General features: G+C 34.3%; 1 protein-coding gene across 1 annotated transcript in view; it reads left to right on the top strand.

The window, feature by feature from the left end:
• The window catches only part of LOC101747089 (BAI1-associated protein 3), a 108,931-nt gene extending 103,899 nt beyond the window's left edge, over positions 1-5,032 (top strand). Inside the window, exons 24-25 of the mRNA XM_004931571.5 lie at positions 535-769; positions 1,950-5,032. Coding sequence (XP_004931628.1) covers positions 535-769; positions 1,950-2,044 — 330 coding nt within the window. The 3' untranslated portion in view covers positions 2,045-5,032. The remainder of the gene's footprint in view (positions 1-534; positions 770-1,949) is intronic.
• Positions 5,033-14,839: the final 9,807 nt, after the last annotated feature.

The raw sequence follows: 14,839 nt of genomic DNA on the forward strand, positions 1-14,839 counted from the left end.
CGCAATGTGCACAGGCCCTAAAAGTCATATTTGTGTAGATGTAATGTTGTACTTTGGGAGGTGTTAAAGGAAAACGTCTTCTTGCGTGTATTCCATGTTTAATTATCATCTTAATCCTAGTTTACAATTATGAAGAAGCCTATGTTTCTGGGTGATCCGCCTTATTAGGGGGACATACGAGATTACACCTATTATTTTTTATTATTTTTATCTTAGATGGGTTGACGAGTTCACAGCCCACCTGGTGTTAAGTGGTTACTGGAGCCCATAGCCATCTACAACGTAAATGCGCCACCCACCTTGAGATATAAGTTCTAAGGTCTCAGTATAGTTACCACGGCTACCCCACCCTTCAAACCGAAACGCATTACTGCTTCACGGCAGAAATAGGCAGGGTGGTGGTACCTACCCGTGCGGACTCACAAGAGGTCCTACCACCAGTAAAGATATTAATAATGTTATATACTAAATGCTATGCTAATACTATGCTATGCTATGCTATAATATTATTATATAAGTATACACACTTCATAGAAAACTCTGAACCCCGTGTGGGACGAGTGCTTCGAGTTCGCGGTGTCGTTGGAGTCGTGTCGGTCGTCGCAAGCGGCGCTCGCTCTGTCCGTGTGGGACCGGGACGTCTTGACTGCCGACGACTTCGCCGGTGAGGCGTTCATTCCGCTGTCGCGCGTCCCCGGGGTGCACACTCACGCGCCCCCCGACCCCCTGCGTCCCGTCGAGCTGCCCCTCATGCAGCTCCATGACAGGAGTAAGTATAACAAAAGCATTTTGACGCCAAAAAAAAAGAAAAACGACGACCCACAGAAAACGGAAAATAGTCATTCATTGTCATCGTAGTTCTAATTTTAATTTTTTTTTCTACATTTCTTTCAAAATCTCAAATTTTTTTAGTTTTTTTTTTTTCTCTTTGGACCCGACACCATGTTTATTTTGTCACTTTCATTTTTTGTAGTTTAAAGTGTTCCCGCCTTTTTTCTTTGTACAGATACAATATTAACTTTCTTTTTTTTGCTTAGATGGTGTTAAGTGGTTACTGGAGCCCATAGACATCTACGACGTAAATGCGCCACCCACCTTGAGATATCAGTTCTAAGGTCTCAGCATAGTTACAATAGTTACTGCTACCGACCTCTTTTAATTACAAACATCTTCATATTATTTAAAACAATTCCTCAGTTGTACGAATTTCGAACTCAAGCCTTAATTTTCTTTAAAAATCAGCTGAAAAAGATATTTCCTGGTTTTTGAATACAGTCATAAAATGTGAATATAGTCTTTTAGATCACACTCAACAACGAGAGGCGTGGTTAGTTTATGGATTTCTATTAACTTTTATAGCGATCACTACAGTGATGGCTATTAACCTCAATTAAGAACGTAAAAAATAAGAGATACTAAAAAATAATTTCGTTTCCATAAAACCTATTCCTATGTTGAAAATCGAGATATAATAAAGACATATCGTCGTTGTCAAACCAAAATCTGCTATGTGCACTTTTTGAGATTTTTACTTTTTGACCTTTTCGTATAGTTCACAGCCCTATCTACCGTATAAAAAAACTGTTATGTGTCTCTAGCTTTAATATTTATCTATAGATTTCATTTGATTTTCATTTGATATAGTTCTTAAAAATTCACCTTCATATAAAATTGTATACGAAAATGTTTTTACTCGTTAAATCAAAATAGAGTTTTTGCACATAGCAAAATTTTGGTTTGACAGCGACGTTATTATAAAATAAAAAAATAGATTAATAGATAAAAATAGATTTTTTCGTGTACGTAAAGAGCCAATTTAAATCTGAAACTTATGAGAAATGTTTGCGTTTTCAAATAACATGTTTAATACGTTAACAAAAATTGACAATATTACATGATTCATAAATAATTAAGTAAAGTAGGTACTGTAATGAACCATGTATTTCCAGATCATCCGATATTGCAGATACTGGAATCTCGCACCACCGATAAGTTCGCCATGGATTTCGTTAAAAAACAAAAATTGCGTTTTGCTGAACAGTAAATTTTATTTATCCTTTAAGATGCTACACTTCAATGTCTGTATTCACGCACAACATCCTTTAAATTTCGATAGATTAGAAAGAAAATCAAACCATTAAATTCGTTCATAATACTTCAAAATAACAAGTTACGTTGTCAATGTTGGAGTATTTATTTCTCAAATAAGATGTACGTAGTTGAACATCAGTATTAACGTTTAAAGTACTACAAAGACTGTTTGTAATTCTTCTATCCACGAGAGAATATGTATAAAATATAATATGTGTATGTGAAACTTTTAATGCATTTTTATATGTGTATAGAAACTACGCACCCTCGGAGCTTATGTCCTTAGCCGTTAGTCTCTATTAGAAGTTCCCGACCAAGTACTTTAAGACTTGTATCACTATTTCTTAAAGTATAATCTAGACTTTGTAAAGTCCTATTTTAAATAGATTTTACATAATCAAGCTCTAAAGGTAAATAAACAAATTTCCAAATTTTTAATAAACAAGATATTTTTTTCTTTCTTTTTAGAACTTCTATAACGTGCCAAGTAATATTATTTATCGAGCATACATGCATATCTTGTATACATCTGCGTTGTTATCTTTCAAACGTTGATAACTCAGAATACGGGGTGTATTGAAACCGTTCTCGAACGAAAACAGATTTCATTGTTAGCATGTTACAAATTTAATAATTCTAACCAGTTTAAAAATAACGCATGAAAATAAAATCACTGGTATAAAAAAAATCATTCTAATTTGTCGGGTAGCCATCATACAACGCAAGATATTTGACAGATGCCTGAATCTCGCTTACGACATTTCCAAGATAATCTTGCATATATACAAGTTCCGAACAACAACATTTGGACCGTCGGTCTACCGAGCAATATCACCCGCTCGGTGGAAGATCTTTCCATTCGTCGTTAATCATCTCCACACTAAGCAATGACTTTTGTAGTGCACGTAATGTAACACAATTAAAAATCAATTAGCGCATTGAAACTATTGTTTCGAGGGAAAGCGGTGTGCTTTGGAAAACTGCTTTCGCGTTACATTATTGTCTCACCTCTGAACCTACTAAAATGACAAATACTCATGCATAACTTAATTTAAACACATTGTTTTTCGTTCAAGTTATGAGAACGATCTCTTCACACCCTGTTTGTATGTAAACGATTTATATTAGCTCACTCTTTCAAAAAAAATCCCAGTAGTTCCTATCTAAGCAGTGTTGTTGTTTCAAATTGTTTATGTGAACCAAGCACGATATCGAGCTTTGTAACAACCGTCAAATAATATATGTAACTTTACGTTTTACTTTGTCTTTGTCGACAGATTTTCGTCGCTAGTTTTAATGAATAATATAAATATAATATGATATAGGGCTTTTCACTAACACAGTCTCGGAAAATAATACCAACGGCGTTTATTCTGAAAGTTTTTCTTAACATAAATTATAGATGCTGTCAAAGTCAAAATACTTTGATTTCGAATCAATTTCATGTTTCATGAAAAGCCCAGCATCGTTATAAATGTTTTAAATATATCTTTATGTAAAATTTTATGTTCAATTTGTAGTTATACAAATAAATATAAGTATATTAATATCATAGGAAAAACATGTATTTCGATGTCTTTAATAATTAGCAATCAAACAATATATTGTCGTGTAACAATTTGGAATAAAACCTTATACGTATATTTATAAATGTTTTCTAAATAACGGTAGGTAATTGGAAAGAATCAAATCGTAGGTAACGTGGAATGATCTCGTAGAAATTATAATCATCTACGACGAGGGAAACTAGAAATAAAATTTCAATTCATTTCAAAAAATTTATGCTATTTATTTTGAATCTCGAAAACGGAATCAAAATTATACCGGAAAGTCAGGGGAGAGCAAAAAAAAACACTTTTCACTTGCTGACTTGCAAAAGTCGAGAAGCATTCATCAAACAAATAGAATAACATATCTAATACAATACATATAAAAATCTTTCAATTAATTTAGGTATGGATTCTTAATTGTTGAAAATGTCCATCCGAAATTACAATTTTGAAACATATTTAAACCTTTTTAAATTCAATGAATTTTGTACATGATAACTAATATAATTTTTAGATTGAGCAGTTTAAAATAAAGTTTATTATTATTGATAAATTAAAGAATGTTTTTAACTGTAATACATGTATCATTGTTTGTCCAAATAATAAGATATTTTATTTTTCAATTCATAGGGTAGCCATATCGGTACAATTTATCATATCAGTATCAAAATTAATAATTCATAATAAATTTTATCAATTTTCACAGCGTCACAAGTCACGAGAACATTACGTTTAAGACAAATTAAACATAATATCAATTATATTTTGTAATGCAATCGGCATATCTCAGTTCATCGGCTAATCAAAACTTTAGACATTCTTCTTAAGATCATAAAAATAAGTGAAAGACGAATTTTTTCGCGAACCTTGACCATTCCAGGCGTCAATTAAAAATAGGCTATGCGAAAATTATTTTACAAATTATATATTATATATATTTTGGTATATATTGCTTTAAGATTTGAAGAAGACTACATTTTTAATGCAAATTCATAACTGACTTTTAAATTATTTTATGCAACATTTTGTAACGAAAAATATCTTTGATATTAGCTATATTTTTACCTGAAAAAAATTTGAAAGGGAGTGAGCCTGCGAGTCTGAGATCGTTTCGGCTTATTGCAAGGGTTCTTTGCTATGAAATAAATGTGTTACAGGACTTTGCTCTTACGTCATAAATGTAACCTGATTCTTGCGTTATGAATGTCTACTTATATTTAAAATATAAATGTTTCTATTATACTATATACAAATTATGCTATTTAAAATGTATCGCAACTAGAATTGTGTGTCGAATTTATTTGAAGCTGAATGTTTATTATAATATAATATGTGTCGTTAACACTTGTGTTCCTGGCTTTAATAAATTAATAAATGTATTAAACATGTAATTGAGTTTAATTTAATGAAAATCGTCTATGTTATTTATCATTGAATAATCTGACTAATTGAAATGTAGGAATCAGGTTGACTGATCAGACCTCCAAATTAAAGTATTGAGAAAAACTTCATTAAGGAGATGTAAAATTTATAGAAAATATAGAATAAAATATGAATAAAAGAATCAAGTCCTTAAAAATAATGCTCCTTCCATATTCGTATTGTACTTTGGGACACATTGTCATTGTGTGTATGTGTGACAATACTCTCAATTACGTCATCAAAACACTAAAACTCCATGCAGAATGATGCTAATCCCGATATCCAAACTGTTTGGAACGTCTGGGTCTACGATGACACTTTCATTCTCTGTATGTTCTGTCGTGTATTCCATTAGTTTATTTACGATAAAGTTATTTTTGAAAAGCCCTCTTCTTCGGTGTACTATCATACCACTAATGACCGTACAGTATATTCCTACTATCTGGTGCCACTACGTTCTCCAACAGTACATTTACAAATACCGTTTTAACCACTTACCATACTATGTTGAAATTTCACAGAAAAACGGAAATGGTAATAAACACCTTCATTAACTGAAATTTAATTAAAATACAGTCTCCCTACTCGGGATAAGCATTACCAAGTTATGACTTCGTTATTGACAAGTTTAAGTATTCCCTCAGCTAAATAATCGTTATATCTCACGTCCATGAATAAGATGTCAATAAAATAATATTTGCAGCTTTATTATCTTTTCGGTTTATGGTCCCTTAATCAATGAAGTCATTTATTGAAGCAGCCGACGATAGTTTGCTCGTTAACGAACTGGGGGGTAAACAGTTACTCGTCATGACTACCCCTCGATAAACTTATGATCTTCGAATCAATAAGTGCAAACAGTTAGCGCTAACAAGCTGTGTGAATTCTCTTAGAAATATACGCTTCACCGAACACAGCTCTCTCTATCTGTTTACTCTTAGAAACTAGAAGTGGAAATGATATGAAAATATAATTCTTTGTTTTTTTCCTACCTATTCTGATAGCCTTGAGAGGCTACTTCAGCTTCACCCTAACGTTTGTAGGTGAGCTCGCGGTGCTCAACCGGAGAGTTCCTACACTGATCCTAGCAAGAGCAATGCTTCGCAGAATCTACCACCGGATCGGAAACGCGACCCACTGAGAAGATCCGGCGAGAAACTCAGTGGGCTCGATTCATCTTTAAATCATTTCGCTTCTCTTATACTTAGGACACACGGCTATAGAAAATCATGAATGTTCTGGTAAATATTATCTGAAATGTTAAAAAAATACATTCAACGAATCTATTCCGTTTACTAAGTAATGAAAATTCAAGTGAAAATCGAAACGAAATGACAACAAATTTATTTTGTGGAGCAAACAAAACGTGTAAACACTCCCAAACTGCTTTTAATTTGAGTTATCCACAATTTTGTATCAACGCTATCGAATTTGCCCTGATGAACACTGCCTAACGTATTGAGAATGTTATCTAAATTGCACACTCGAAAGCTGGCGAGCGACGCCTTCAGCGTCAAGGGCGGCTGCCTGTTTGTGGTTTATTAAAATCTCATGAACAACGTCCCAATACAGCCGTAGTAGCGCTTACACTTCCATATGTGTAAGCGCTACGGCATATGTGTATCTTAAAATTCATAGTGACGAAGACCAAGAATCCACTAATATTTCTTTTTCTTTGAAATTACTAGAAATACAAAGTGTGAGTTGAAATAGTGGTACCCAGCGCAGTCCTGGCAGGACTAAGCAGGACTAAGCACCATTATTTTCTAGTCCTCTCGAAAGTGAATGGAACACTGATGCCAGCTCGAACTGATATCATATCAATTTAGTTAGAAACAAATTTATAAAGCTATTATTAATGGCATCGAAACTTTGTTATATATTTTAACAAACATAAATATGTTTATAAATCTATTAAAATTTTAGTTGTACTCTATCTTATAGAGCATTGTGGACTAGCTTTGTGGAGAAAATCCATTTAATAATTTTATCTTTGCACGCTTTGAGAAGAGGATTCAATTTTCTTGTGACTTCCTCTTGTTGCCTCCATATTGACGTCATAAAGACAAATCTATGTAGGTTTATAGATATGAGAATACGGAACCCTCCCTCTTTTCCACTGATAAACATCACTTTATATTGTGTCCCTAATGCGTGACATAATAAGCAATAGGTATCACAAGTATTGTGTCACAGATGTTCTGCCATAAATTTAAGTCATTGTTTTTAATAAGTAGTTGCGTAAATGAGTACATATAATCTGATTTAAAATATTTTATCTTCATGATATGCAAATCGCAGTGTTTTTCCGCAATTTTTCGTTGTAGACATGAATAACACAATGAAGACAATACAAAAATACTAATTTTGTAAGTAATTCTCGATATTTATTTCAACCAAATATCATAATATCTACAATAGACACAGATTATACAGCTAAGTAGAAATTTCATCAGTAGCATAGTATTTGCTTAGGTACATAAATTACGTTTCAAATTGCCAGTATTGTAAAAAAACAATTTCATAGGTTATTAACGGCAATTAACGAACTTTAATATATTATTATATAATAATACTATGTTAATACGTAAAGCAAAAACTTTGGACCCCTTTTTACGAAAATTGCGCTGACGGAGGACAATGAAATTTCCCTCACTTATAGAGAATATAGAGATGGAGTGCAGAATGTTAGTATTTTTTGAAATTATGCATAAAAAATACATTAAAACAATAAAAATACATTACACACACTACCATGTATTTGACACACACACGCATGCATACTATTTATTGTCAAACTTATTGCTTATAGCCTGTAGTAAAATTGAGAATAGATTAAACATTGTTTGTCTTATTAATATTTGTCTAAAGTGTACTTTTGGTGAACTCTGTGATTATCTATATATTAATACGTGAAGCAAAAACTTTGTATCCCTTTTTACGAACATTGCGCGGACGGAGTAGTATGAAATTTTCCACACTTATAGAGAATATAGAGAAGAAGTGCACAATGCTAATATTTTTTTAAAATAATGCATAAAAGATACATTAAATAAATAAAGAAAACATTACACACACCACATACCATGTATTTGACGCACACACGCATGCATACCATTTATTGTCGAACTTTTGTTCTTGAATTCTGTTGTCAAATTGAGAATAGATTAAATATTGTTTGTCTTTGTTAATATTTTTATAGTGTAGTCTTGGCGAAATTTGTGATTATAGAAGTATAAAATACAATCATAATAGTGTACAAACTTACAATTTAAATTAATTATAGTCGAATTTCGACTACTGCGGAACCTCTAGTAGAAATATAAATAGTCTTTGACAATAGAATGATAATAGTGTACAAATTTATAATTTGAATTAATTATAGTCGAATTTCGACTACCGGGGGCCACTAGTACCTACTAATAACAAACGAAAAGAGAAAATGGAATGAAAATGAATAATCTAAATCTTTAATCTAAACTATCTAATTAATCTTAATCCTGTGGCATCAGTGATTATGATCGAATTTAAATCATTAGGCTTGCACTAGTTTTCCTGTTGCTCTGTACCAATTAGATAACAATCATTAATTAATTGAATAATGCAACACAGGTATGCTAAGTGAGTATATAATATAATTTTGAAATTAAGCACTGCGATAAATTGTAGTACTGACTTAAAATTTTAAGGAGCATTGACTTGAAACATTTCAGTTAATTCATAGACTCATACTTCAGTGAGTTAATTGCGACGTTTGAATTCGATGAAGTGAGAAATAGACCTGTCAAAAAGATTCAGGTGTTGAATACGCTTATTGCCTTTGTCGGATGCCTTTAATTAACTTATCTGATTAACTACCAGCCCTTTTGATTTTTGGATTCCTCTCATGGGCACCTAGTGAAGTATTGACGATACACCTAGACCTCAAAGCGTGAATGCCGCAATAAATATTTTCTATGTGCTATTAGCCTGGAATATCACAATGCCATTTCTTCCCAAAGGTTTCGGTAAGGTAAATGTATCACTGGAGAATGGGCGACAGCGTTCTTTGAGTATCATAGCAGTATGCTCCAATCGCCAACTGGCATTTAGTGGTAGTAACGCGAATTGTGAAGTCGCACGGAAGGGTACCGATTTCATGCCTATTTCTGCCGCAAAGCAATTATGCATTCAGACATAAAGGACAGTATATTTTTCAATGCCTAGGTGGTTAGATAAGCTCACTCTTCACATATTGTTAAGTACACCTACGTGAAGCTTACTACCACCTACGCAAAACGTGAATGCCGCAATAAATATTCTCTATGTGCTATTAGCCTGGAATATCACAATGCCATCTCTTCCCAAAGGTTTCGTTAAGGTAAATGTATCACTGGACAATGGGCAACAGCGTTTTTTGAGTATCATCGCAGTATGCTCCGATCGCCAACTGGCATTTAGTAGTAGATAGTAACGCGAATTGTGAATTCGCACGGAAGGGTACCGATTTCGTGCCTATTTCTGCCGCGAAGCAATCATGTATTCAGACATAAAGGATGGTATATTTTTCAATCCCTAGATTGTTAGATAATCTCACTTCTCACTTATTGTTTAGTGGATATCGCAGCTTATAGCGATCCAGTGAAAAACTTATCATTGAACATTTATATTTTGACATAAAATGAACAGGAGCAGAAACCAGAGTTTATGTCGTTTTTCGGCGAAACACCACAAACAAACTACTCCGAATAGGCTACAAATTAGTAGACCCATTTATTTGGGTAACGCTACGATTTACTGCAAATGACTTACAAAGATATAATAAGTTTAATAACATGTTCACAGAACTCCAAGAACATAATAGTAAATCCGGCCATCGCTCTCACGCTAATCGTGGGCCACCAATTGATATAGAAAACGATACGCGCGAATTTATACAACACGAACAAACAAACAAACCACAATTTGTAGTTGTTATATACTTTTATTTATACTTTTGTACCGCTTTTTATGTTAGATTTAATATCTTCGGTTCCCTGAAAACCTTTTCAAACAATACGGACTTTGTAAATATGTACTTTAGACGTATTCATCGTTCTTTATGAAAATAAACACATTTATAGAAAAAACTCTATTCACAAAACAGAATAAAAGTTCTAACCAATTGACGAAAACATCAAACTTCTTTGGGGATCTTCGATTTGATGTGATAAATAAAAATGTCGTATAAATTGACAGCGTTGAAAATAAAAGCTAATTTGAAACGAAACGAGTGTTTGATCTCGGTTTTATAAATGAAATTCTATTGGTTTCGAAGATCGCAATTCAGCTATAATATTTTAGAGTAATTTGCTATTAGTCACTCATTAATGTAAAATAATTTAGTGATAAATAAAGTGCATGCTCATTAATTACTTAAAAACCTTAAGAGCTGGGCACAGTTTACTAAAGATTAAATTTCTCGTTACTTTATATTCGAAATCATCTATAAACTAAGCGACATTTTGAAAATGTAGACCTACGAGTGGTCTAGAAAAGCCAGTAGCCTAAACTTTGTTCTGAATATTCTTTACAAGCGTAGACAGGACCACCCAAATTGTTTACAAAGTGTACAATAAATGTACAAAGAAACAAAGAAAGAAGGTGATTTAGGGCAGATTTACCACCAAGGGAGTCTAAGCTTCCGGATGACGCAGGTGCACAAGGTCACGGCTATTTCGGTTGTTACCTACACCGAGTCGCCGGTAGGAAGCCGACGATGGCCAGATCCATCGATATGCCGGGGGGAGGGGGCTTCCTCGTCAAACAAATTGGTTCGGAAACGTCACTGCCGACTATCCTGGCGCGATGCTCGTTAGTAACGTGAACTGAAAGACGATGCTCGCCTTCTACAAGTCCACCATCTCGCTGGAGGACACGGCTGATCGTAAGAGAGAGAGTTTTTTTAGCGCCGCATCACAATGTAAATAAAAAGTAAATGCCCTGAGATAACAGGGCAAAGTCTCAAATATATTATATAACGGCTACTCCGACACTCAAACCGAAAAGCGTGACTGCTTGCGGTAAAATTACGCACGACCGTGGTATCTTCCATGAAGTTTTACAATATACCCAGAAAATTCATTGATTTAAAATTTGTTTCAGTAGTATACTAAAGTTACAACTATATTATGGTAATATAAATATAGAGATAAACTCAATTTAAGACAAACTCAATCAAGATAATAAAATCAATTTTTAATTAAATTCCATTTCTCACTAAAGAGCTTCCGTTCTTTTTTTTAATTTTATTCCGTCGCCTCTTAAGAAGAGATTCAAAGAATAAAATGAAAGACAGCTACATTTTGGGACAAAAAAATTAAAACGTCTTTGAGGGAACTCGTATAAATGAATCCTTCGGGAGATTGCTTCCGGGAACACGTCGCCGACCTCGTTGGCACACCGCGGCTCTAAGCCCTGATATTTATATGCAGATCACTTGAGTACGCCAGTGACTTCAGCAAAATACAGTTCCGTGATTAGTTTTCTTTTTTTTTTCAAATGCTTACATTATCAATTTTTAATTTAAAGGCATTAAATGTATCAGCAAATTTTGCTAATATTTAAATACGATACTGGTATTGTGGTGTGAGCTCGTACGGGCACAACCATTCTACTTCTAGCGCGAAACAGTAATGCATTCTGGTACGAAGACGGGACAGCCGCTACACAACATAATTGACTCACTTTGGCCTTAAAGCGGGTGACGTCATTCCCTTAGTGATGTTCGATGAACTTTGAATACCACTGAACACCAAATGTGTAATATCTGAACTTTTGAACTACATATGTAGCTTACTGACTAAGATATTTTCTCGTGGGCTTTAGCAAGATCTTAATGCTACGAGCTACGTACTACGACTTTGCTACGAGGTATTCGCTTCCGATAAACATACCTACACATGTACATATTTTTCACATTTACATTTAACTTTCTATTATTATGATGAAACAATATTCTTGAATACGCTAAAATCATGCATATCCAAATATTTAACATTATCGGTGATTAGTGAACAATTCGTAAGTATTTAGTACAATTTGAAGAAATCCCTTTGATAATTAAAGAACTTCAATTACTACTCCCGTGTGGGTCCTCATTCAAAGATGCCTGACTTATCAAAGTGATTTTCGTAAATCGATTGTCGAACTTTCTGGCTTATTACATGCTGTGCTGTCCTAATTCAAATATTTTTGGTATCGTCAATAAAATTCCAGTAAAACCAAAACAAACATGACAAAATACAATCTGGTGTGGTCTACATATTAGTGGCGAGGAAATTGTGTTGCACGGTCTCCTTCCTTCGGCATCGGGACGTGCGCCTCTGACCGTACCAAAACGAGTCTTGAATTATAATGAGGCGCTTAAAGATCGCACCAGACTTGTGCACTGAGAATGAACATTCAAATAGAGACATTTACGACCTCCAGACGTAGTTGTCGGGCGATAACCAGCTTTGCTAAATTACGTGCGGATTAAAATATGTAATTTAACAAAGTAAACGTCTTATCTAATATGGCCAGGGTATTTGACGAAATAAATAATGAACTCGCCTTCCTCTAACTAGTACATCTACCTAATTATCTCCTTTTTACCCTGTTATCTTCATTTTAGTATCGCAAAAGGAGGAATTCATTCTTATTTCCTTGAATCTTTACACTCATTCAGACTGTGTTTCCAGAGATAGTTATTGTCAAATACCACCGCGTTCTAAAATGCATGACTTTCCTGAATAGCTTTTATCGAGCACAACGAGATGCTCTTTATTACAGAATGTTTCAAAAGAGTTCGCGACGATAATAAGCGGCTTGGCTGTCAGTAGTTCGGTTCTCCCCGGCATTATTGAAGTCCATGTTGATGACTCCTATGATGAGGTCGGCTATGATAAACAATCCTGTCTCCGACGGCAATCAATATCACAAATTAATATATTTTGCAAGCTTCACCTTCAGTACAGGATTTTTTTGATTGCATAATTCGGTAGACGAACTCACAGTCCATAGACATCTACAACGTAAATGCCGCCACCCACCTTGAGATGTGAGTACTAAGGTCTCAGTATAATTACAACGGTTGCCCCACACTTCAAACCGAAACGCCTCACTGCTTTACGGGAGAAATAGGCAGGGTGGTGGTACCTGCCCGTGCGGATTCACAAGAGGTCCTACCACCAGTAAGTACGCGAATTATAATTTTGCGGGTTTGATTTTTATTACACGTTATTATTTCTTCACCGTGGAAGTCAATCGTGAACATTTGTTAAGTACGTATTTCATTAGAAAAATTGGTACCCACCTGCGGGATTCGAACACCGGTGCATCGCTCAACACGAATGCACCTTAACAACTTTAGGCCACGACGACTTCGAAATCGATGGGATGTCATTCCTTCAGCGTAGGTATTTATCTAGTAAAACTGTTACTTGTCTAAGGAGCTATATAATCCCGATACGTTCGGATCACTCGATATATTATTATAGCATTGCTGACGCCCATGGGTGACGGTGACCACTTACCATAAGGTGATCCGTATGACCGTCTGCCTACAAGGTTAATCGGAGCCCATAGCCATCAACAATCTAAATGATGCCATCTACCTTCAGACACGAGTTCTAAGTCTCAATTCTATAGTACAACAACTGCCCCACCCTTCAAATTGAAACACATTAGGTACTGCTTCACGGCAGAAATAGGAAGTGTGGTGGTACCTACCCAGTGCGGACTCACAAAATGCCCGGCTACCAGTAAATTTCGAATATAATATTTTTTTTAAAGCTGTTGTTATATTAAAATACTTCCCGCAGCTAGTAAATGTCGAATGACAATGGCGAGTATTCCTTAATCGCAAAACAGTATGATTAATGTTATGATTATAGATAAAGTATACAAAAAACAATAATTTCGGGGGTGCGTCAAACGTGAAGATACAACTGATAGTTGCGAATGTCATTTCGATTATATTACATTCTTTCAATTACAGTAATCAAGAATTATGTTTATTATTATCAAGAGATGAAAATTTTATTCGAAAATTCATACGATAAGGTCTTATCGCAATGGTTCAACGTAATACACTCAACTTATCAATTTTAACTATCATAATTAATTGACTGTTACTACGATTAAGTCCTTAAAAATGTTATTTCATAGTTGTGTCATAATCTGTTTTTACCTCATGTCTCTAAGTAGCGGAAATTACGCTGTAAAGCTCCGATAAATCTAGGTTGTTTGTTAGCCGGACCGCAAAATAAGAGCATTAATAAAGTTTTTTTTTATTTTATTTTTATTGCTTAGATTGCTTTAATATATTAAATAAAAAACCACCATTTTATTACAGCGACACGCGTGCCACCTATAGTATGATGGTACTTATAAATATTATCCCAATAATTTTATATTACCTAGCAACTTTGCACAATAAGCAAACAAGCCTATTAAAAAATGTCATTCCTATTCCCGATCCTAATTTTCCCCTAATCAAACTATTTGAAAATTGAATATGGTGTCTGTTCGGAGTACGGATGAATATCTCGAGTGATCCCGCGTACAATAAAATAGGAGTTAGATTGAATTGAAGCTAATAAAAAGTTTGTGGTGTCATACAACTTGCCCCTGTTTGTTATAACTTCCTCTGTTCGCATCCGAGACAGTAAAATATGTATTGGAAACGATTATTTATTGTGTGGCGATTATTATTTTTAGGATCGTGCAGGATTAACAAGGTTAGAATTCGTAGACAAAATAAACAAATTGAAGAA

This window comes from Bombyx mori, chromosome 11 (assembly GCF_030269925.1).
Source record: "Bombyx mori chromosome 11, ASM3026992v2".
Taxonomy (NCBI): Eukaryota; Metazoa; Arthropoda; class Insecta; order Lepidoptera; family Bombycidae; genus Bombyx; species Bombyx mori.